The 23,794-nt window shown below is 44.2% G+C and overlaps 1 protein-coding gene across 1 annotated transcript in view; it reads right to left on the bottom strand.

Annotated features, from left to right (window-relative positions):
* Positions 1-10,722: 10,722 nt before the first annotated feature.
* Positions 10,723-23,794, bottom strand: part of NPTXR (neuronal pentraxin receptor) — an 87,526-nt gene continuing 74,454 nt past the window's right edge. Inside the window, exons 4-5 of the mRNA XM_073549445.1 lie at positions 16,616-16,795; positions 10,723-16,431 (exon numbers count right to left, since the gene is read on the bottom strand). Of these exons, the coding sequence (XP_073405546.1) occupies positions 16,207-16,431; positions 16,616-16,795 (405 nt within the window). The 3' untranslated portion in view covers positions 10,723-16,206. The remainder of the gene's footprint in view (positions 16,432-16,615; positions 16,796-23,794) is intronic.

Below are 23,794 nucleotides of genomic sequence, written 5' to 3'. Positions count from 1 at the left end.
ATTCCTAAGTTTATCCAAACTCTTGCGTTCTTCAAAATTTAAATTACCGTTACCTATATGCCGTGGTATTTGTTTAAACTCTTCACTGACGATTTTAACAAATAATTCAATGTTAGGACAAGATGAAAATGGGGGAAATTTCTTTGACCTTGGCAAAATGCAAATAGGGATCTTACCTCCTTCCTCTCCTGAATGCTCCTGAGCAAGTTCCTCTAGGGTTTGTAACGCCTCTTGCTCCTTGTCTGTGTGAAACATATCGTGTGTGATATCATCATGAAAATATTTCTTAAACATCAGGGACCTTGCAAAAATATGCAAGTCCTTAATGGCAGAGAAAGTGTCAAAATGTGAGGCAGGACAAAAGGATAACCCCTTATAAAGGACCCCTAAATCTACTTTGGAAAGATGGTGAGTACTCAAATTAATTACCTTAAATTGGTTGTCCACCGGGTAATCATTATTACGTCTGTATGGTAAATTCCTCAGATTCCTCTTCCGTTTAAAAGAGTCTTTGTATGATACAGAAGAGGATGTAGAAGCATCAGAGTAGTCACTCTGTGATATTGTGGACGAAATAGAAGGAGTTCGATTCAAATCTACTGTTGTCATTGTCCTTCTCCAACGATATACATTATTTGTTTGAAAATCCTTCATATCCCGAGCTAATTTACTTGCTTGGCTTTCCTGTATATCTTTAACCCAAATATCCAATTCTTTTTCCATAGTCACATTGATTAATTGGAAGTCCTCAGTTGTCAATTGAGTTTTAGCTAGATTGAACGTGACCTCAATTTGTTGATCCAAATCCGTAATGTTTTTAGTATTCAGGTTAATTAATAATTCTAAAAAAAATTTTGAGGAGTTATTACAGACCTCTTCCCACTTTTTAATGAATTCTTCATCCTCAATGGGAAATGATGGAATGACTTTAATCCTTAATCCCCTCGGTATTAAATCTTTAGTAACATAATTTTGCAAAAATGCCCTGTTCCACCATAAACGAGTGCGTTTATGTAATAAATTTTTAATAGTTGAATTAAAGTTCACTATGCCATGACCACCAGAGCCATTGGTATTGGACCCACCGCTGCCGAAAAGTTGGTTAACCCGGCTCTGCCAAGACTGTTCCTTGGCTTTAAAGTCCATAGTCTCGAAGGAATCCTGTGCAAAACACAGTATAACATTGAATACAAAAAAGGGAAATTCCAAGACAGTAGTGCTTATCCTGATTGAATATATTACTTATAGTAAACCAATTTATGCACATCAAATGGACAAATATAGGATGATTCGGAAAACTAAACAAAACAAACTGCGAAAAACCGAACTGATATCCAAAAATATTTTATTATTAAAACAGATGTATATATGTACACATATATATATACAGTGGGGCAAAAAAGTATTTAGTCAGTCAGCAATAGTGCAAGTTCCACCACTTAAAAAGATGAGAGGCGTCTGTAATTTACATCATAGGTAGACCTCAACTATGGGAGACAAACTGAGAAAAAAAAATCCAGAAAATCACATTGTCTGTTTTTTTTTCATTTGATTTGCATATTATGGTGGAAAATAAGTATTTGGTCAGAAACAAGCAAACAAGATTTCTGGCTCTCACAGACCTGTAACTTCTTCTTTAAGAGTCTCCTCTTTCCTCCACTCATTACCTGTAGTAATGGCACCTGTTTAAACTTGTTATCAGTATAAAAAGACACCTGTGCACACCCTCAAACAGTCTGACTCCAAGCTCCACTATGGTGAAGACCAAAGAGCTGTCAAAGGACACCAGAAACAAAATTGTAGCCCTGCACCAGGCTGGGAAGACTGAATCTGCAATAGCCAATCAGCTTGGAGTGAAGAAATCAACTGTGGGAGCAATAATTAGAAAATGGAAGACATACAAGACCACTGATAATCTCCCTCGATCTGGTGCTCCACGCAAAATCCCACCCCGTGGGGTCAGAATGATCACAAGAACGGTGAGCAAAAATCCCAGAACCACGCGGGGGGACCTAGTGAATGAACTGCAGAGAGCTGGGACCAATGTAACAAGGCCTACCATAAGTAACACACTACGCCACCATGGACTCAGATCCTGCAGTGCCAGACGTGTCCCACTGCTTAAGCCTGTACATGTCCGGGCCCGTCTGAAGTTTGCTAGAGAGCATTTGGATGATCCAGAGGAGTTTTGGGAGAATGTCCTATGGTCTGATGAAACCAAACTGGAACTGTTTGGTAGAAACACAACTTGTCGTGTTTGGAGGAAAAAGAATACTGAGTTGCATCCATCAAACACCATACCTACTGTAAAGCATGGTGGTGGAAACATCATGCTTTGGGGCTGTTTCTCTGCAAAAGGGCCAGGACGACTGATCCGGGTACATGAAAGAATGAATGGGGCCATGTATCGTGAGATTTTGAGTGCAAACCTCCTTCCATCAGCAAGGGCATTGCAGATGAAACGTGGCTGGGTCTTTCAACATGACAATGATCCAAAACACACCGCCAGGGCAACGAAGGAGTGGCTTCGTAAGAAGCATTTCAAGGTCCTGGAGTGGCCTAGCCAGTCTCCAGATCTCAACCCTATAGAAAACCTTTGGAGGGAGTTGAAAGTCCGTGTTGCCAAGCGAAAAGCCAAAAACATCACTGCTCTAGAGGAGATCTGCATGGAGGAATGGGCCAACATACCAACAACAGTGTGTGGCAACCTTGTGAAGACTTACAGAAAACGTTTGACCTCTGTCATTGCCAACAAAGGATATATCACAAAGTATTGAGATGAAATTTTGTTTCTGACCAAATACTTATTTTCCACCATAATATGCAAATCAAATGAAAAAAAAAAACAGACAATGTGATTTTCTGGATTTTTTTTTCTCAGTTTGTCTCCCATAGTTGAGGTCTACCTATGATGTAAATTACAGACGCCTCTCATCTTTTTAAGTGGTGGAACTTGCACTATTGCTGACTGACTAAATACTTTTTTTCCCCACTGTAAAAGAAAGGGTGGTAATCCCAATACCCGAATGGAGGAATACCGGGAAACAATATGGCATTAATTATAATAAAGTGTCCCCAAATAGAATAATATACTATAATTTAAAAACATGTGTACAACATAGCATAATTGAATCGAATGGTGTAACCACCAATAGTGTGTAACAGGTAACGGCACCCAAAAATATGGGCATGTATTATATTGCAAGCTAGTGCTAACATGAAAAAATGTGTATAAATATATAAGCGTACAGTTACATGTTACACATTTATATATTGTAAACAACTTGATAAGCACCAATGTGCTAGCGGCTAAATAGCCCTGCCATATTGCACACACCTAAATCAAATGGAAAACACTGAAGTATGTGATGCCACAATGCACTTAAGTATATTTGAAACTAGTGCCTCTTTATATGTATCGATACCCCACAAGTAGAATAGCCGTGCCATGAGGCCTACAATTGTAATGGACACATATCCAAAGAGAAAGGCTATAAATACCTTGTAACTGTTAATGCCAAGTTCCCAGTATACGTCCGACCCCGACGCGCGTTTCGGCGTCTGCCTTCATCAGGGGGTGGCGTCATACACATAAGGGTAGGTTTTTATGCGATGTAGAACCAATGAGAGAGGGAGCGGGGGGTGTGACGCGCATAGGCATCAGACGTCACAAGGAAATCCCGCCCCTCCGCCCCACGTGATCCCCGCGGCTGCGAATGAAACTCGCAGACACAGGGGACGTGAACACGATAGGCTGGGATACCCGGGACGCCGACGTCAATGCGCGTTCTGTCCGGCCCTCTGTCATTTGTGGACGGAAGTCATGTGACTGGAAGGTCCTTTGACTTACAAAGCAGTCACGGAGCTGTCATTGGTGGACTGGAGTCATGTGACTAGAAGGTCCTTTGACATACAAAGAACAAAAAAATGTGAAAAATGAAGAAAAAAGAAAAAACATGCCAAAACTATACGCTACAATCGTGTATGCAATATAGATAAGAAGCAATACCCTATATTAAGTTATATTAATATCATTAGTGCAAAAAATAGTGACAGATGACAAGAAATGGCTCTCTTACATAAATAGCAAGAGAGTCATGTGACCAAAGGGTCCTGAAAAATAAGACCAAAAAATAGAATGAAATAAAATAAGTACCGAATACACTGTGATATGTGCCATAATTCAGTGCACACCGCAATAATATCTAATGATCAGACATGTATCACAGTGATTAAAATAACACTAATAAACCACACATCCACGGATGTGATAGTGGTAGTGACCGTGATGAATGCTGAAAATATGCAATGCATAAAACAACACTATGAAAAATGTATACAGTGCAAAAACAAAAAAGAAAATAAAAAATAATAAAAAAATAAATAAATAAATAATAAAAAATAAAATATAAAGAATAAATGTGAATACAATGTGAAAATAGTGCCCATGGCACACATATGGATATTCATACCATAAATATTACATATATGATAGTGTTATTTATTGAACATAACAAATTAACAAATTATCAAATTACTCCTCTTCACTCTTCTCCCCTCTTGCATGTAGATGTATGAAGATAAAGGACCAAGACAAAAGGACTCCGCCGAAGGTGGAAGGTATGATCATACACACAAAAAAGAATTCACCCAACCAAGATGGAATAACTAAAAATGAATAAAACACACAAATAATTAAAAATCTTATAACAACTATATAAGCACAAAAAACCTACAAAATTATGAATAAAAACAATTAAAATCAGGTAATCAAATGTACATAACACCAAATGACAAGGGTGGTCATAGAAACAGAACAAAGCTCATGTTCTCATTTAAACCAAGGGGATGGATAGTATTTAACGTCCATATCCATCTGGTTTCTATCTGGGCCAATCTCTGACTGATATTGCCTCCTCGTATATTAGATGGAATTTTATCAATACCTCTAATCCTCAAAAGTGAGGGATCACAATTGTGGTACTGCTTGAAATGCTTAGGGATTGTTTTTAGGAACACCAGTTCTTCCTCATTCTTTGCGGCCAAAATACCATTAACATGTTCACGTGTCCTGATTTTCAATTGACGGGTTGTTAACCCTATATAAATTTTTGGACATGGGCATACTGCATAATAAATCACTGCCTTCGTCTCACAATTAATGTGATGGTTTATTGAAAATATTTTCTGGCCTGTAGAGTCTACAAATTTGTCAGTCCTATCAATATTAGAACAGGCCACACAGTGACCACATTGGAAAGATCCCTTTCTCTGTTCAAAATTGGATAGGAAAGTCTTAGGTCCATTATCATAATGGCTCCTAACAAGTTGGTCCCGTATATTTTTTGGTCGACGATAAGTGATGCTATGTTCATCTGAAAGGTATTTGGATAATGTATTATCCACCATAAGAATTGGCCATGCTTTGGCCAGAGCATTTCGCATTCTCTGATCTTCAGAATGATAGGTAGAAATGAATCGAACTTTCGATGTTTTCTCGGATTTAGGGGATGAATATAGTAGGTCATTCCTGAGAGAATGTTTCGCCCTATTGTATGCCCTTTTGATACTACGCCGACTGTATCCCCTCTCAATAAACCTCAATTTCATTTCTTCAGCTCTCATTTCAAAGTCCCTATCAGTAGAACAAAGGCGTCTTAATCTCAAAAATTGGCTCACCGGAATGGATCTTATCAATGATGCAGGATGAGCCGATGAAGCATGTAATATTGAATTTGTGGACGTACTTTTTCTAAAGATGTCAGTTTATAAAATACTATTGCTGTCACGTTTAATCAGAACATCCAGAAATTCAATTGAATTTCTATCATAACGACAGGTCAATCGAATATTTAATTCGTTCAAGTTCAATTCAGTGATAAATAGATCAAGAGCCTCAGCTGAACCCTGCCAAATGAAAAATATATCATCAATGTACCGTGTCCAAAAGAGGACACGGCACATTGACGGCAATTGATCAGAATGGAAAAGGTCCCTCTCCCACAGCCCCAGGAACAGATTGGCATACGCAGGTGCGTAAGAAGCGCCCATTGCTGTACCCTGGAGCTGCAGGTAGAAGGACCCCTTGAAAGTAAAGAAATTATGAGTTAAACTGAATCCCAAGATCTCAATGACGAATTCCCTCATACTGGGACACAAATTGGACATAGACAAAAAATATTTAGCTGCTTTGATCCCATCCACATGTCTAATGTTTGAGTATAGAGACTCGACATCACATGTGACAAGTAGTGTGTCGTTCTCAATATGGAGGCCATCAATTTTCTTCAAAAATTCCATCGTATCTTTTGTGAAGGAAGGAAGACATTCGACCATGGGTTGTAATTTATGATCGATAAATTTACCCACATTGTCCAAAAAATTCCTATTGCCGGATACAATTGGTCTACCTGGTGGTAAATCAATACTTTTATGTATCTTTGGCAGTAGGTAGAATGTGGGTATACAAGGTTCCTTCACAATCAATGCTTGTTGGAGTTGATGAGGTTGTGAAAGCATGTGTTCTTCTGCACAAATACATAATGGTAAAAGAGCAACCAAGCTTACAACCTGAGGAACCTGTTACATTGCATGACTACCAATTTCACCCTCTGAGAACCACTGTTGAAGTTACCCAGATGAGGGATAAGTTTGCCGCTTACTTTGTTTCATATAGTGGACGTGTGGCCTGTCAAGACGAAATGATTTATGCCGCTAAGTTAAATGTATCTGTTATGTTTTGTGCCTGTTATGTACATGTAAGGTCAAATATTACATACCTTTTATGTTTAAATGTACCTGTGATGCGAACATGTACATGCAATAATTTACCCCTAATGTTTCCTGATTTAAATATAAACTACCTTACCTCCCAAAAAAGTGTGTTTGTGTTGTATTTTAACTCAAAAAAACAAATGTGTTTGTGTTGGCTGCGGCACAGAAAGATAAAGAAAAAACAAGGTATAGTGGTAACAAAATGCAACAACTTTTATTTACAACATTTAAACAAAAATAAAAGGGTTAAGGTTGGGGTGATTTATTTTTTCTTCGGGGTTTATGTGAGGGTGTAATGGGTAGGACCTTTGGGGGTGTGGAACTGTGAGGACTGGGTGATAGTTGATGAGGATGGGGTTACAGGGGAAGGGTCTACAGATGACAAAGTGGAATCAGAAGGAACAGAGACAAAAGGGAAGTTAGTGACAAATTGGTAGGTGAGGGTGGAGGTGGTTGGTTCAAGGTAGGAAGAATTTTTTGGCTCCTGGTATTGGTCCTGAGGCCAAGACATTTTTTGGACTTTGCTTTTCTTGGCCAAGTGGGAGTGCTGGGCCCTGTAGCAGTATTCTGGTAGGGTGCTGGACTGGGCCGCATTTGGGGTGCTGTAGTGGACAGGGGTGCTGGACTGGGCAGGGGTGCTGTAGTGGGCAGGGGTGCTATAGTGAGCAGGGGTGGTGGACTGGGCAGGGGTGGTGGACTGGGCAGCATAGTATATCCTGATTGCTGCAGGGGTGCTGTACTCTGGAACATCTTAGATGGTGCTGGCTGCAGGGTTGAAGGGCTTGGCAGCGTCGTCGCTCGGTGAACTGGAGGCGGTGGTGGTGGCGGATAGTTCGGTGCTGTGGGAGCTGGATAGTACATTTTCTGCTGGTAGTATCCTCCGGCCTGTTGAGTGTAGGATTGTGGCTGCTGCTGGGACTGCTGCTGCTGTAATGCATGGCTGTAAGCAGGCCTGCATGACGGACAGCTGGAGTTGAAGCGTAAGGTTTTCTAACACGTTCCGCTCAATTGCAGAAAAAAAATATCGCGCCGGTCTATTAAGGTCAGCTTCCAGGCGGTCTAGGCAATTCTTGACTTCCTTGAACCCACTCTTCACTCTGTCGGCAATCAACCTAAGTTAACCCCATCCTGGAAGACCGAGCTTAATTGAAGAAACTCGGGTATGCCTGACCTCTCCCAGGCCCTCTGTCGCTGGAGAGAAGACCTGGCAAAAGCAGAGGCAGAGGGCTGAGAGAGGGGAAAACCTGATGGACCGGCTGCCTCTTCCCCAGCCTGTGAAGCCTGCAAGATTGCTCCATCGCTGGTGGATGACTGGGACTATGTCTGTTCAGTGGCTGGTAGATGAGGGTCCGCTTCAACCGGACGCATACGAAATGATGCAAACGCATGCACCAGCGTACACCATGGTAAACATAGGGAAACATGACGCATGCTGATTGCTGCGGATAAAACACTGCGCAAACAGATGCTAATGTGAAACCAGCCTAAGACAAAAGATGCACTGAACTGTGACAAATCTACAGCAGTAGGATGCATACTCTCCTGGCAGAGAACAGCAGTTTCCAAGCTTTGGCCTGACTCTTTTTTTTTACTACAGGGGCAATTATAAAAATCATGGGGCCCTGTAGCAAAAGTCCCCTTTAAAAAAATGTTACATTTTGTCACTGCACATAGGTGCAGTCACAGAAGTTCATGCCTCTCAACTTTTAAAGTCAAGTAGAGGGTCACTTATTGAAGAAATAGAGATCCTACTGGAATCCCTTAATGTTAATACCCACCATAATACCCCTTTTGTGGCCCTCTAAATGTGCCCCCACACAGTATGATAACCCTCGGTGAATTTGCACACAATTTCCCCCCACAGCAGCCCCACATACACAGTGATGACAACACAACAGCAAATTGTGATGCCCCAACATAGTATGATGCCATTGTAAGCAGAAGGACCGGGCTGGGGGTACTTTTCTTGTGCCAGGTCCGGACCTGTCGGAGCTGTCTCCTCTGTTGTCCGGGGGGGAAAGCTTAAGCAACCGGACCAACCTTTGTACTAAGTAGCGGGGGGCATGGTTAGCTCAGGGAGAGTGGAGAGTCTGCAAAAGCCATCAGTCTTGGCGGGAACAGACAGTGCACTGTAGGGAGAAGTGAGTGCTCCATCCCTGCAGCACTGGAGCAGCGCAGGCCCGCGCCTGAGAATCTCCTCGGCCACCCGCAGAGACTGTGGACAGAGACTTGGAGTGCCTCTGCTGGCTCTCCCAAACCAGGGTGCCGAAAACTGTGACCACTTCAGAGAGACCGGGCACGTGACCGTAAACCGTGCCCTGACTCCTCGGTTCATACCTACCGAGCCACAGTGGGCTTGAACTGTGTTGCGTCCCGCACTTTACATGCGACCACAATCCCAGGATTGAGAACCCTGCGTAGGGTATCAGAGACGAACTGTTGCTGTTAAGACTCCACAGGATCCTTGCTTACCTCACGACTCCACCAGAACAAGTCTACGCTGACTGCTGTCGGCGTCACCGCTCCGCATCATTGGATCCATCACCTGGAAGTTGACTGACTGGTAAGTTATCCTTTAAGAACTTGTTTCCACCTGATCACCGTTGTTGCTTCATTCCCCTTATTTCCTAGTTGTTTTCCCCATTACTCTAACAACCCTGCAAAACTGCTTAACTCCCTGCATGAGGTATATCCCTGTTCAAGTAAATACGTTAACCCTTGATCTGTCTCCCGTGTGTCACTGCATCACGCAACCTGCTTACACCCCCTCAGCACTTCAATACAGTATGTCTTCAGAGTTCCCCCTAACATAGTATAATGCTCATTCAGTGCCCTCAACACAGTATGATGACTCCACATTTTGCACACATTATTAGACCTCCACATTGATGCCCCACAGTATGATGTTCCCACTCTGATCCCCTCACAGCATTACACCCCCCCAATGACCTCATCCACAGTATGATGCCCACACCGTACCCTTACAAATAGCATGATGCCCCCAATATGACCTCCCGCAGTGACAACTCTACAGTTTGATGCCCACACAGTTCCCACACATGCCAATATGACCTCCCACAGTACCATTGTCCCACAGTGACGACTCTACAGTATGATGTCCACACTTTTCACCTATACACCTTATGATGCTCTCACAGTAACCCATCCAAAGTATGATTCCCCCACTCACACACTATGATGCCTCCACAGGGACTCCTATGGTATTATGCCTCCCATTTCCCACACACATTATGAGGCCCAACAGTGTCCTCCACAAGTACTACAAAAAAAAACTCACCCTGTTCCCCCAATATGTGTTTCTGTATGTGGATTGAGTCTTCAGTATATCAAGCACGATCTAGTGTTGTCATTGTACCTGCTCTGCTGAGATTCAGATGCACCAGCTGAATGGTGGAGCAGAGAGCTGATAGATCTACCATTGCCTTCAACTGTATACTCAGGATGCAGATATCTCTGAAATCGAGATGGCAAGTGGGGTGCTGCTGTTTGGCACCAGTTTCCCCCACAAGGAAAGGCTCCAAAGCAGCTATGTGGCCTGTGCTATTAGCTTTAAGTCACAATACAAGATTAATCTCATGTAAAATGGAATATCTAGAGTTTTGTAAAGTGTATTAGACACTGAATATATTTTGAGCTCAGTCTGTAGTGACCCATTGGTACAATGCTGACCTGATATCCGACTCACCTACATCAATGTTGGTATTGCCTAGTATCCATAACCTCTAACATTTTGCACTGAAAACATCCAATCCCCTTGATTCCTCTACAAATGGATAATCCATAATAGTACACAATGTATAACTCCTTAAAATTTGGATTTTACAATTACGTCGTACATTGCAAATGCTATTGATGTTCTACATTAACTCAGTGTGTGATGCATTATTTCTGTAGTACTGTGCAAAACACTTTGTCTCTACGCCAGTCTAAACAAACACAACTCTTTATTTCCAACACTGATATTTTACAAAATAAACACAATTCAGTTCACAAATGTACCAAAAGAGCAAGCCTGATGAACGTGTTGCAGACATTTATGATGAATATTGATTGTGAAACTGAAAGAAGGTAAAGAGGCAGAAAAATAAGCAACAGACAGGTACTTGTTCATTAAACTGAAAACATAAGAGGAAACCTGTAAAGCTAAAGGAAAGCATGTAAAAGTAAGTGAGCGAAACCTAGGGACGGAGTAAGATGGCAGTGATATCTAATGTCACAGTGTGCGAAAGTAGAGATTGCACAATATAGAACCACAAGAATTGCATGATGATAGCCCCCTGAACTTTATTTCCAATAAGTAGGATTCAATTGATATCATGCCTCCAAGCTCTCCTCCTCTCCCCCAGCATGTACCACCTCTTGTTTGGTCCAAAGATTGGGACTGTCCTACTTATAGAAGGAAGGTTGAGAGGTATGTCAAATGCCTAAATTTCATATCAACAATCTTAAAAAATAAAACCAACAATATTTATTTAGTTTTGTCTTAAAATACTCCAGGATGCAGAAATAATCATCTATGTAATATAAATGTACCATATAGCTTTGTCACAGTGACCTTGTATTTTCACTGTAACTGATACTAAGGCTCAAATAAAGGATGGCTTTACATAACAGAGGTAATAACAATCTCAAACATATAGAGCCGTGGTCTCCAATCTATGAATCACCAGCATGATGGGAGTTGTAGTTTTACAGCAGCTAGAAAGTGAGAGCTTTAAAATCAGTGATACAAAATATAATTGAAAGTTCTAGCCAATAGACCCATGAAAGGAAACTGCAGAGCCCCATCTCCTGATATCCAGGTGATAAAAAGTACAATAATTTGTGCTCAGACATACAGAAAATTGTTAATACGGTAAAAATGAAATATCTCAGTTCAGTCAAAGAAGAAATGGAGCTTTTACAGAATATATACCTATGAATGTTATAAATAGCGTCTAAGTTGCCTTTCGAATTTGACCGTAACCCTCAATAAGGAGCATATACTGTAGCTTAGAACAGTTTTGTGCTCTTAGATCACCAAAGGATATACAGAGCAAAGCTAGTTTGGTGACATCCATCAACCCTTTCTCTGTCTTTAGCATGCATGTTGCATGTGACTTGTCTGGGTGAACATGTTCATGTAGATGAGATGCTCATCCAGGTGATATATAGATAACTGTCTATGGATGTTATTATAGAGAACTAGTAGACCAAGGTTGTGTTTTGCAGCCTGGTATGAGAAGAAGGTGTACTTGCACCACTGTCCTCATACTGGCATGTTATAGTTGGTTTCAAGTTGCAATCCTCACAAAACTTCTACAACTTGTCCTTTAATGAATCAAAACTGAAGTTAAGCATTTGGACAATCTGGTACAAGAAAGAGAACGGTAGACAAAGCATGTGGAACTTCATCAAGATATATTACCTTTAAAAGTCAATCTTTTCCCTGCTCGATATCCTTTTGATTAAAGACCCTTTCCTACTCTACAGTCTAATCCTTCATTATCTTGTACATTTGTCTACTATGTTTTGAATGCAGTGTCTAATTCTTAATACTTAACTGACAAAACGTGTGGTTAATAAGAAGCAATTAGAAGCTAAGTCTATGGGGTAGATTTTTTACACCATTTTTGCACCGGTGTAAAATGTGTGAAATTTGGTAGTGGAGCTGTTACGAGCGGGTGTAGAATTCTGCTACAATTTGCACTAACAAATACAAATAAATCTGTGGTACGGCGGGGGACCCATCCTCTCTACTTAATCTGACCCACTTTTCAAAAGTGTCGAGAAGTAAAAATGTGCAAATTTAGCACAAAAATTTAATGGCAAAATTTACAATATTTTTGTCTGAAAAGTTTTGGAAAACTGTTAGAGTAACTGTCATTTTTTTATTTCTTAAATTAGTATTATACATGAAAATAAGCTAATGTGTAATACATTGCTTCTGAGAAATCTGCATCTTTCTCCTCCTAGATTTATCTTTCAATCTGAATTAAAAGGTCAAAGCTGTTAAATCTGTATTTAGTCAAGGCAGATTTTCCCATTACTGTGATAGCAGATGACAGTTGCTGCTCATAACATTCCATGAAGAGGGTAGGAACTAGAAAGAGGGAGGACGCACAGGCAGAACCAGTTGTGCACATGAAATGACAATTACATTTTAAATCTGTGATTAAAAAAAATATTTAAAGGGGTATTCTACTGTTTGCTCCTGAGCAGCTCGGAGCCATGCAGTCGCCTTACAGTTTCCTCACTTCCTGGTTTCTGGCAGGGCGGCTCTCCTCCTTGAGTGACAGCTTTGGTTGATAGAACTGTAGTATTATAAGTTCTGCTATATCACATGTCAGTGGTTTGTTCTGAGTCTACATTGTTATCCCTTCACAGTATTTACACATAGAGATAACAGCGCATTACGCTGGAGTCACACATAGCGACTTACCAGCGATCCCGACAACGGTATCAACGTGTCAAACAGACAGCTTCACCAGCGATCAGCACAGCGACGCCGCGCACGTTAGTGCTGATGCCATGGATCAATGTAAAAAATAGAATTAACATAAAAAATATTGTTATTCTCACCTTCCTACGTCCCGTGCAGCATTCCCGCCTCTCTCCACGCTCTGGTCCCAGTAATCCTTTGCGAGAATTACCGCGATGACGTCCGTTCTCGCGGGATCGCGAAGTCTCGCGGTCATTCTTGCAAAGACTTACTGGGACCGGAGTGTGAAGAGAGGCGGCAATGCTGCGCGGGACATCGGAAGGTGAGAATAATAACAATATTTTTTATTTTTTTATTATTTTACAGCTGATCGCTGGTCTCCCACCTGTCACACGCAGCGATGTGTGCTGGCCAGCAGGAGATCAGCGACGAAAGAAATGTCCAGAGGTTTCTTGCAGCGATCAGCGAAACCGGCAGGGGGGCCGGTCGCTGATCGCTGTCACACAGCGATCTCGCTGGTGAGATCACTGTTGTGTCACAAAAGTTGTGACTCAGCAGCGATCTCGCTAGCGAGATCGCTTTGTGTGACTGGGCCTTTAGAAGAGCACACAGGTCCAAACAAGAAGATCAGAGAGGCAAGATTAGGAGAACTGCTCTAAAAGCTGTAGGAATGGTGATTAGTGATGAGTGAACATGCTCAGATAACGTCTTATCCGAGCGTGCTCTGGTGTTATCCGAGTATCTTGTGCGTGGTCGTAAATCATGTTTGAGTCCGTGTGGTGCATGATTTGCAGCTGTTGTTCAGACTCAACACATGTGGGGATTCCCTAACAGGCACAAATCATGCAACCACAGGGACTCGAACATAATATACGAGCACGCCCAATATACCCTGATAACACCTGAGCATGCTCACATAAGACGTAATCCGAGCACGTTCACTCATCTCTAATGGTGATATATATCTGTATCTCTTCAGAAGATGAGAGAGAGGAGGGAGGAGGACGGTGAACAGCTAAGGCTGGTTTCACATTTGCGTTTTTTTGCGCTGTAAAAAAACGCATACGTGCGCATGCGTTTTTCCCCTATATTTAACATGGGTGCGCATACCTGCGCGCTGGTAAGCGCATGTATGCGATTTTCATGCGCTGCGTTTTTTTGGGGTGTGCGTTTGTATTTTCCAGATGCAGCATGTTGCATTTTTTGGCCCTGCAAAAAAGCGCATGCGCACGTATGCGCACGTTTTGCGCTAAAAATGGCCATTATAGCCTATGGATGTGCATACGTGCGCACTGGCATGCTCATGTATGCGTTTTTTTGCACATGCGTTTTTTTTTGTTAACCATGGAATTTAGGGGTTTGGGTTAGAGTTAGGGTTAGTTAAGGGGGTTTAGGGTTAGGGTTAGGGTCAGGGTTAGGGTTAGGGTCAGGGTTAGGGTCAGGGTTAGGGTTAGTTAAGGTTTAGGGTTTGGGTTAGGGTTAAGTATGGTTTGGTTAAGGGTTAGGGTCAGGGTTAGGGTTAGGGTTAGGGTCAGGGTTAGGGTTAGTTAGGGTTTAGGGTTTGGGTTAGGGTTAAGTATGGTTTGGTTAAGGGTTAGGGTCAGGGTTAGGGTTAGGGTTAGGGTTAGTAAAGTCATGGTTTGGGTTAGTGTGAGGGGCCACCTAATGTTGGAAAAAAACGCAAACGCGGTAAAAACGCACTAAAAACGCATACAAACGCATAAAAACGCTGCGTTTTTTTCATGCATGCTCATAAAAATGCTTGAAAAAAACGCAGCAGTTGTATGCTTTTGTATGCGTTTTTTCAATTCGTTTTTTTGCGGGAAAAACGCGCTGCAAAAAAAAGCAAGTGTGAAACTAGCCTAACTATTGTATAGAAATCAATGGGCTGGAAAGAGCTAACCCCTCTCCTGGAATGTAACTACTGCGCACTGGTCAGGTGCTAGAGGCCACACTCCTTACTATAAAATCATTAATTGCAGTAGAATTACAGAAGATAGAAAAAGAAAGTCATTTACAAACAATTTAAGAACTTGAGAACACCCCATTTATGTGTAACTGTCATATCAGGAAAAGTTGCAGCAGAAAGTCTGGCTCTGCCTGTAGTTGCTCCCTCCAAACTCCTCCATAGAATCTTATAAGCACCAATTGCCATTTCCTATCTCAGTAATGTGTAAGCCTGTAGATTTTACCCATGAATTGAGAGTGAAACATCAATCCAGGAGTAGAAGAAAAAGCAGATGTCTCTTACAGCTTAATTTCAAGTTAATTTCAATTAACTTCTGAAACAGAAAAATAAAAGGATGGTTAATTTTATATTTCCTCCATTATTAAATGGATGACCTGGTATATTTCAGACATAGTAGTGGTGCTTGTTATCTAAAGTGTAAATATTGGATACATTTTAGGAAGGATACAGATTGTAAATACTATATTAAGAGACCCCAGAGAGTAAAAGCTTTAATATGATGGGGATGTGAGTTTTACATTGGCTGCACGGTAGACGTACCCAATGTTTAAGTGGCCGTCCTTGTGCTTTACGTTGTTGGGCATTCTGGTGGACTGTGTCATGTAGCCCTTAAGGTTTTGCTATACATATAAGACACGATCTGTGCTAGTATTAGTTCTGCTTTATGTGAGGTATTATAAAAGTTGACAAAATTTGTTGAAATGTTTTTTCTTAAAATTGAACACATACATTTTATATCACTGTTGTGCTTTACTTTTCCATATAGTACGAAGTACATAACAACAGGTTCCTCCATTTTAGACATTGACTTCAAATGCTTAAATATCCCAAAATATATCAACTCAATTAATTCCGATACCTGTAAAATGACCCCAAACACAGACACAGGTTTTGTATGTATCTTGTGAATCACACAAGCTGGTGCTGATTTTATACACAGATTTTGGGAGAGCTGTGAAATCCTGCAGTGGTGAAACTGTTGGGTGTAAAAGGTTAGTAAATGTGAATGCTGGTAAATGTTTCAGTGGCGCAAGCGCTCTTCGCAGCTTTCAAATGGACTCTTTGTTGCTCCACCGAAAACGTCAACCTGACGATCATCCCACTGGACTAGGTTACCGGACAATGGCATTGTGCAGTTGGCAATTCCCTCTATTTCACTCATAGTCAGGACACGATCCCACATGTTGAACTGCGCCACCTCTCCCACGAACGCCTGGGTTGCATCAAAGCGTCCACCTACAGCATCCTGTGAAAAGAGCAATTCTCATTCAATACATTGTACAGTCTTATTCTATAATTAGACATCTTTCCAAAACATGAAAAAGAGAGGAGGCAAGAGGCAAATTTTGACATCATAAAACATTTTTGCACAAAACCGAAGCAAGAAAATGAGTGACTCCAAGTAAGTTAATTACCAACCAAAAACCTACCTGTTCCTGACCAAAGATGATGACACCATTGGGCTTGATTGGGTGCCAGGCCGATAGGTTATCCTTTGATCCTTTCTTTTTTCCATCCTGGAAGGCTGTCCACATTCCATCTCTTGTGGTCCAGGCCACACATATGTGGTGCCACATCCCATCTTTAAGACTGACTGGCAGTTGAGTAACCTGCCAAGACAACATTCACTTTACTGAAAGTGTTATGCACACAATATAAGTAGATGCATAGTTATTTGCGCAATGATGGTTAAAGGGAATCTGTGAGCAGGATTTTATGTAATCTGAGGACTGTGCAAGGTAGGGTTTAAAACACTGAATTCAGAAATGTGTCACTTATCAGACTGTGTACTGTTGTTTACTTACAATGAAGATTTTATAACTAGGACATTATCCTTGCCCTGACTAGTTCTCTTATGCCAAGTTGTCTGACCACATCCCCTCCTGTGATAAGCAGCTCACTGTCAATATACAATATACATAGAGGAAACCAAGAAGAGAACACCGAACATAGGTTAAAGAATGGGTGGGTCACAATAAGTGGCAATAGTTGGCACAGCATGTAACAGAGTGCCCACTCGAGTAAAATCAATAATTTAATATGGGAAAAATGGTAAAAGCAAAAAATATATATAAAGTGTAGTGCAGCGGTAACACCGTATGCAGTGATGAGGCAGTGACCCAGCAAAGTTCAAAGCAAAAGTCTCTTTAATGTTTAACTCACAAATAATGCACAATACACGATATCCTCCGGATCGCAGCCGAGAACTATATCCTCTGGATTACAGCCAATAAACAAGGAAGTCCACCTCCTGAGACCATTTGCCATGGGTGACTGCACCGCTGTGTATGTTGTGGGTGCCAGACCTTCCAGCTGCCTTTGCTTCTAGGCTCCACTTGCCTGTGTTGCCTCACACAGGTGCAGTTATGCAGAGCCGACTGCGCTGCACTCTAGCAAACACCAGACTGACACTGACCCTGAACCTGACACACCCAAACCCTATACTGCAGGATTTTTAACTAGCAATCTGTGGCCTTTAGCCACATGGAAAACCTGGCCAGGAATGGAACGGACTGCACAACTACCATCTGCAGTCTGTTTCAAACACAAAAGCCCACAGCAAGTTTTCCCTATGGCTAAGTGCAGACGTACTTTTTAGCCCTGCAGATTTTTCCGCGCAGAATTGAAGAAATCCGCAGGTCAAATGACCTGCATTTTTCCTGCGGATTTCTTCCTGTTTTCTTGCGGTTTTTGTGCGGATTTCCCCTGCGGATTTGGAGGATGGAGCAGGTGGAAAACCGCACAAAAGAAGTGCATATTTTGAACCACATGAAAACCACGCGGAAAAATCCGCAGCGTCTGCACAGCGGTTTTTTTTTTCCAATTGACTAACATGCTACTGTACATCACAATGCGGATATGCAATGTTTCTGCGCGGAAAAATCCGCTGCGGATCCGCTGGATATCTGCATCGTGTGTACATGGCCTAAATCTGCCTTGGACAACCAGCATGTCCAAGACCTATATTCGCTTTAGTCTGCATTGCAACCACAGCTACGCCTGTGCCTGCAATGCCCACTCATGGCCTCACTATGCCTTCGTGCGTATCCTGGGGAGAACATACAGTGACCCTCACATGTAACACCAGTCACTGCCTCACAAAAGATATAGAAAAAGATAATCTAAGGAACCACAAAATTGATATAGGGTAACAGTTATAATAGCTGATGGAAAAAGGACAATCTCACTAGACAGTAGACAATATAATAAATGGTGGAAAATAACCAGAGTTGAAACCAGTCACAGTTATTATTAAACTCCTGAAGAGGCTTCATCTGATGCACATTCATTTGCCACATACTGAAACAGTGCCTTTCCATACACAATTAATATGGTAGCATCAACAGTATTACTGTGTTTATACACACTAATTGTATATGGAAAGGCATTGTTTCAGTATGTGGCAAATGAATGTGCATCAGATGAAGCCTCTTCAGGAGTATGTATACATATGTAGCAATGATATTATACAGCAAAGTATTCAATGGGTCTCATGTAGAGAAAGGGTAAGTGAACGAGCAGCAATGGTCTCCTGATGGTGGTCCTCGGTTCATGTGCGGCGCACACCCCGACGCGCGTTTCGGAACAAGTCTTTCGCCTGGGGGTGACTCTCAGTTTTTGTTTGTTCTAATGTACATAGAGAGCCTGGTGTGGGTGGGGGAAGCTTTATCAGCTCTGCTGCATTCTACATCTGAAAACTATATCACAACTGCTGCACTCAGTAAACTAAATGATACCTCACTGGAATCAGCTTCTCTTTTCCTACATCATGTTGCTGTCAGATGAGGTGGCAAAACATGGATTTTTGTGAGTACTCACCGTAAAATCCTTTTCTCCGAGACGCTCATTGGGGGACACAGAGACTGTGGTGTGTGCTTCTGCCGTCTGGAGGCTGACACTAAGTATACAAAAAAAGAGTTAGCTCCTCCTCCGCCGCATACACCCTCGCCCCCAGACCGGGCGTAACTCAGTTTAGTGCATAAGCAGTAGGAGAACGCGCCTTAAACTCAGGCAAGAAATTATACGTCTGGAAAAGGGACCACCCTGATCCTTACATAAGGATTTGTATAACTTAAAATAAGCAAAAGCCAACTGGCTAGTAGGGTGGGTGCTGTGTCCCCCAATGAGCGTCTCGGAGAAAAGGATTTTACGGTGAGTACTCACAAAAATCCATGTTTCTCCTTCGTCTCATTGGGGGACACAGAGACTGTGGGACGTTCTAAAGCAGTCCCTGGGCGGGATCTTAGCTCACCCAATCCATGCTACTTTGCGCCCCTGATTAGAGGTGCGCAACTGCTGCCTGAAGAATCTTTCTTCCCAGGCTTGCATCCGAGGATGCCTGGGTATGTACGTTATAATGTTTGACAAACGTATGCAAACTGGACCAGGTAGCTGCTTTGCACACCTGTTCCGCTGAAGCTTGGTGTCGCAGTGCCCATGAGGCACCCACTGCTCGAGCCGAGTGTGCCTTGATCCCTGCCGGAACCGGCGTGCCACTGATTTCATAAGATTCCTGAATCGTCAGGCGAACCCATCTGGCCAAAGTCGCTTTGGACGCAGCAAGCCCCTTCCGTCTCCCTTCTGGGATCACGAATAGAGAGTCTGTCCGGCGGAAAGATGCTGTCCTTGTCACATACCTCCTAAGAGCTCTTACCAGATCAGTGTGTGCAAAGCCTTTTCTACCTTGTGCACCGGTGCCGGGCAAAACGAAGGTAAGACAATGTCTTCGTTGATATGGAATGCAGAGACCACCTTCGGCAAGAAGGGGGGAGCTGGCCTTAAAACTACCTTATCCTTATAAAAAGTCAAGAACGGCGGTTTACAAGATAAAGCCGCCAATTCCGAAACCCGCCTAATAGACGTAATAGCTACCAGAAAAACGACTTTTCTGGACAGGTAAGGTAAGGAGACTTCTTGTAAGGGTTCGAAGGGGGGCTCCTGAAGGGCTCTGAGCACCAAGTTCAGGTCCCATGATTCCGTCGGCGCCTTATAGGGGGGTACTAAATGTGCGACCCCCTGCATAAACGTCTTAACCTGCCAGACCGAAGCGACCTTTCGTTGAAAAAGGACCGACAGGGCCGAGATTTGCGTCCTGAGCGAACTCGGAGCCAGCCCTGCGTCCAGCCCTGCCTGCAAAAAAGCCAGTACGTTGGGGGTTGAAAAAACCAGAGGAGCCACTCCGCGATCCCTACACCAACGGAAAAAAACTTCCCAAGTCCGATGATATACCTTCGCCGAGGAAGGTTTTCGGGCACTCACCATCGTGGCCACCACATCGCGCCTGAATCCTGCCTGTGTTAACAGCCAAGATTCAATGGCCACGCCGTCAAACACAGGGCCCCTAAGTTCGGATGGTAGATCGGCCCCTGGGACAGCAAGTCCGGTCGATCTGGTAGACGCCAGGGTACGTCCACCACTAGCTGAACCAGATCTGCATACCAGGCCCTCCGAGGCCAGTCTGGCGCTAGCAGAATTGCCGGAACCTTCTCTCTCCTTAACTTTCTGATGACCCTTGGAAGCAGAGGTAGCGGGGGGAACAAGTATGGGAGACGAAACTGGCTCCATGGAAGCACCAGAGCGTCTGCTGCGATCGCCTGCGGGTCGAGGGATCGAGCGACGAACCTTTGCACTTTGGCGTTCTCTCTGGATGCCATAAGGTCCACGTCTGGTGTCCCCCACCGTTGGCAGATCTGTTGAAAAACCTCGGGGTGCAGGGACCATTCCCCTGCCGCAACCCCCTGTCGGCTGAGAAAATCTGCCGCCCAGTTTTCGACTCCCGGAATGTGCACCGCTGAAATTACCACGTGGTTCTTTTCGGCCCAACGCAGTACCAGTCCAACCTCGCGCATGGCTGTTTGGCTGCGCGTGCCCCCCTGATGGTTGACATATGCTACTGCTGTAGCATTGTCCGACTGAATGCGCACCGGCCGGTGTCTCAGGAAACACTGAAAATGTTGCAGGGCCAATCGTATTGCCCGTATCTCCAGAATGTTGATCGGGAGAATTATCTCCTGAATGGACCACCGCCCCTGGGCTGTGTGACTCTGGAAAACTGCTCCCCAACCTTGCAGGCTTGCATCGGTCGTCACCACCAACCACTGTTCCGGGGGAAAGGGTTTCCCCTGGACCAGAGACGAGTCGCGAGTCCACCACCGGAGTGATTGTCGGACCAGCGGAGACAAATTGCACCGATGACTGAGGGATAGCAACCTTCTGTCCCATGCTGACAAGAGCGCATGCTGAAGCGGACGGAGATGGAACTGGGCAAACGGGATTGCCTCCATCGCCGCCACCATTCTGCCCAACACACTCATGCCGTACCGGATGGATCTGGAGCCTGGCTGTAGAAGGTTCCGTACCCCCTGTTTGATCTTTCGCGCTTTGTCCTGAGGGAGGATCACCAGCCCCCGGGAGGTGTTGAAAACCATGCCTAGGAATACAATTCTCTGGGCTGGAACCAAGGACGATTTGTTCCGATTGATCAACCAGCCTAGACGCGCCAGGGTATCCAGCGTGATACTGACATTCTCCTGGCACGCCTGAAAAGACGGCCCCTTTACCAAAAGGTCGTCCAGGTAAGGTAGTACCGTAATGCCCCGAGCATGCAGGATGGCCATAACCACCGCCATTATCTTCGTAAAGACTCTGGGAGCAGTGGCCAGACCGAAGGGCAGAGCAACAAATTGAAAATGTCGCCCTCCGATCGCAAAACGCAGGAACCTCTGGTGTGGAGGAAAAATCGGAATGTGCAGATATGCATCCTGCACATCGATCGAGGCCAGGAACTCCCCTGGATCCATGGCTGCAATGACCGAACGGAGGGATTCCATCCGGAACCGCCTGACTCTGATGAATTTGTTTAGGATTTTTAGATCTAATACTGGCCTTACTGTCCCGTCCTTTTTGGGGACCGGAAACAGGTTGGAGTAAAAACCTTGTGTCTCTTCGCTTTTCGGTACTGGGACAATGACCCCGTTGCGCTGTAGCGTCATTATGGCCTGTAACAAACTCTCCGCCTGCGACTCTGTTCCGGAAAGCCGGGAACGGAAGAATCACTGTGGCGGGAGTCCGAGAAACTCTATCTTGTACCCGGACGATATCAATTCTGCCACCCAAGCGTCGCGTGCCACTGCGACCCAAACGTGGCTGAACTTTAGTAGGCGTCCGCCCACTCTGTCGTCCGAAGGTACTAAGCGCCTCGAGTCATTTTGCTGGAGGCTTTTGGGATCTGGCCCCCCTTGTTCTGGGCAAACGGCCTCGGCCTCTACCCAGCGGATTGGCTCTGTAAGAGATTTGCCTTTCCCTAATCTGACCATCATTTGCGGAGGTGGATGCTCTGGCCGAAGACCCCCTCCAGGGGTTACGAAAAGGCCGAAAACGCCTCTGTGTCTGCCTGAATGCTGGCCAAGTCCTCTGCTGCGGGAGGAAACTACTCCTCCCCCCTGTGGCTTCTGAGATAAGCTTATCAAGCTTCTCACCGAACAACCGATTGCCCTGAAAAGGCAATGAGGTCAAGGACTTTTTGGAGATAGAATCCGCCTTCCACAATCTCAGCCATAATGCTCGGCTAATGGCGATCGCATTTGCTGCTGCCACCGCAGAACACTCGACCGCGTCCAGAGAGGCGCTGACGAGAAAATCACTTGCCCCTAAGATCTGATTTGTCACCTCCAAGACCTCCGCAGGCAGGTCTCTGTCTTGGAGGGCATTCTGCAGAGCGTCCGCCCACGAAACCATGGCCTTAGCCACCCAAGTAGCCGCAAAGGAGGGGGCAAGGGCCGACCCCGCTGCCTCATACACCGAGCGGGCAAGCCCCTCTATAAGGCGATCAGTTGGGTCCTTGATAGAAGAACCGCTGGGTATCGACAATAGCGATCTTGACGCTAAACGAAATACCGGTGGGTCCACTACTGGCGACTCCACCCATCCCTTATGGAGTTCAGGAGGAAACGGATACTTAGCTTGCAGCGCTTTTTGCATTGCAAAACGCTTATCCGGGTGTTCCCTATGTTTCTGAACTAGCTCCTCGAACTCCGGATGCGTGGCAAACCTTCTATGCGGTCGCCTGGTCTTTTTGAAGGAGACCTTGTGACCTGAGGCCGTGGACACATCGTCCTCGATCTCTAAAGTCTGGTTGACTGCCTCAATGAGGCTGTCCACCGAGTCTTGGTATCCCAGGCTTTCTGGATTCCAGGCCTCCTCCTCCTCCTCGCCCTCATCCTGCTCGCTTCCTGAGCTCGGCGACGGGGAATGAGATACCCTAATACCCGCCACCGAAGCCCCAGAGGGTCCGGCCGATGGGGAACGAGCTCTTTTGCTATGAGCTTGTCTGGTGCTGGAGCGGCCTCTAACGGTCGGAGGGTCCTGAGACGTGGACGAGCTGTCTTCCGCTGGCAGACCACCATCCTTGTCCCTACCTGGGCCTTGGAGAGACTCAATTGCCTTTGTAAGGGATATCATAGAGTTTGATAAAGACACCGCCCATTCTGGAGGGTCCTGACCTCTGGGCTCTGCAACAATGGGGGGCCCCTGGGCTCGCTCCGACTCGCAGGCTTCACAAAATTTACCCGGCTGTGCCTTAGGCAGCCTGACCCCACAGGAAACGCAAA

The sequence above is a fragment of the Dendrobates tinctorius genome, unplaced genomic scaffold (genome assembly GCF_039654945.1).
Source record: "Dendrobates tinctorius isolate UK_male_01 unplaced genomic scaffold, ASM3965494v1 ptg000159l, whole genome shotgun sequence".
Lineage (NCBI taxonomy): Eukaryota > Metazoa > Chordata > Amphibia > Anura > Dendrobatidae > Dendrobates > Dendrobates tinctorius.
The sequence above is the reverse complement of the archived record's forward strand: the minus strand, read 5'-3'. Positions and strand labels throughout refer to the sequence as shown.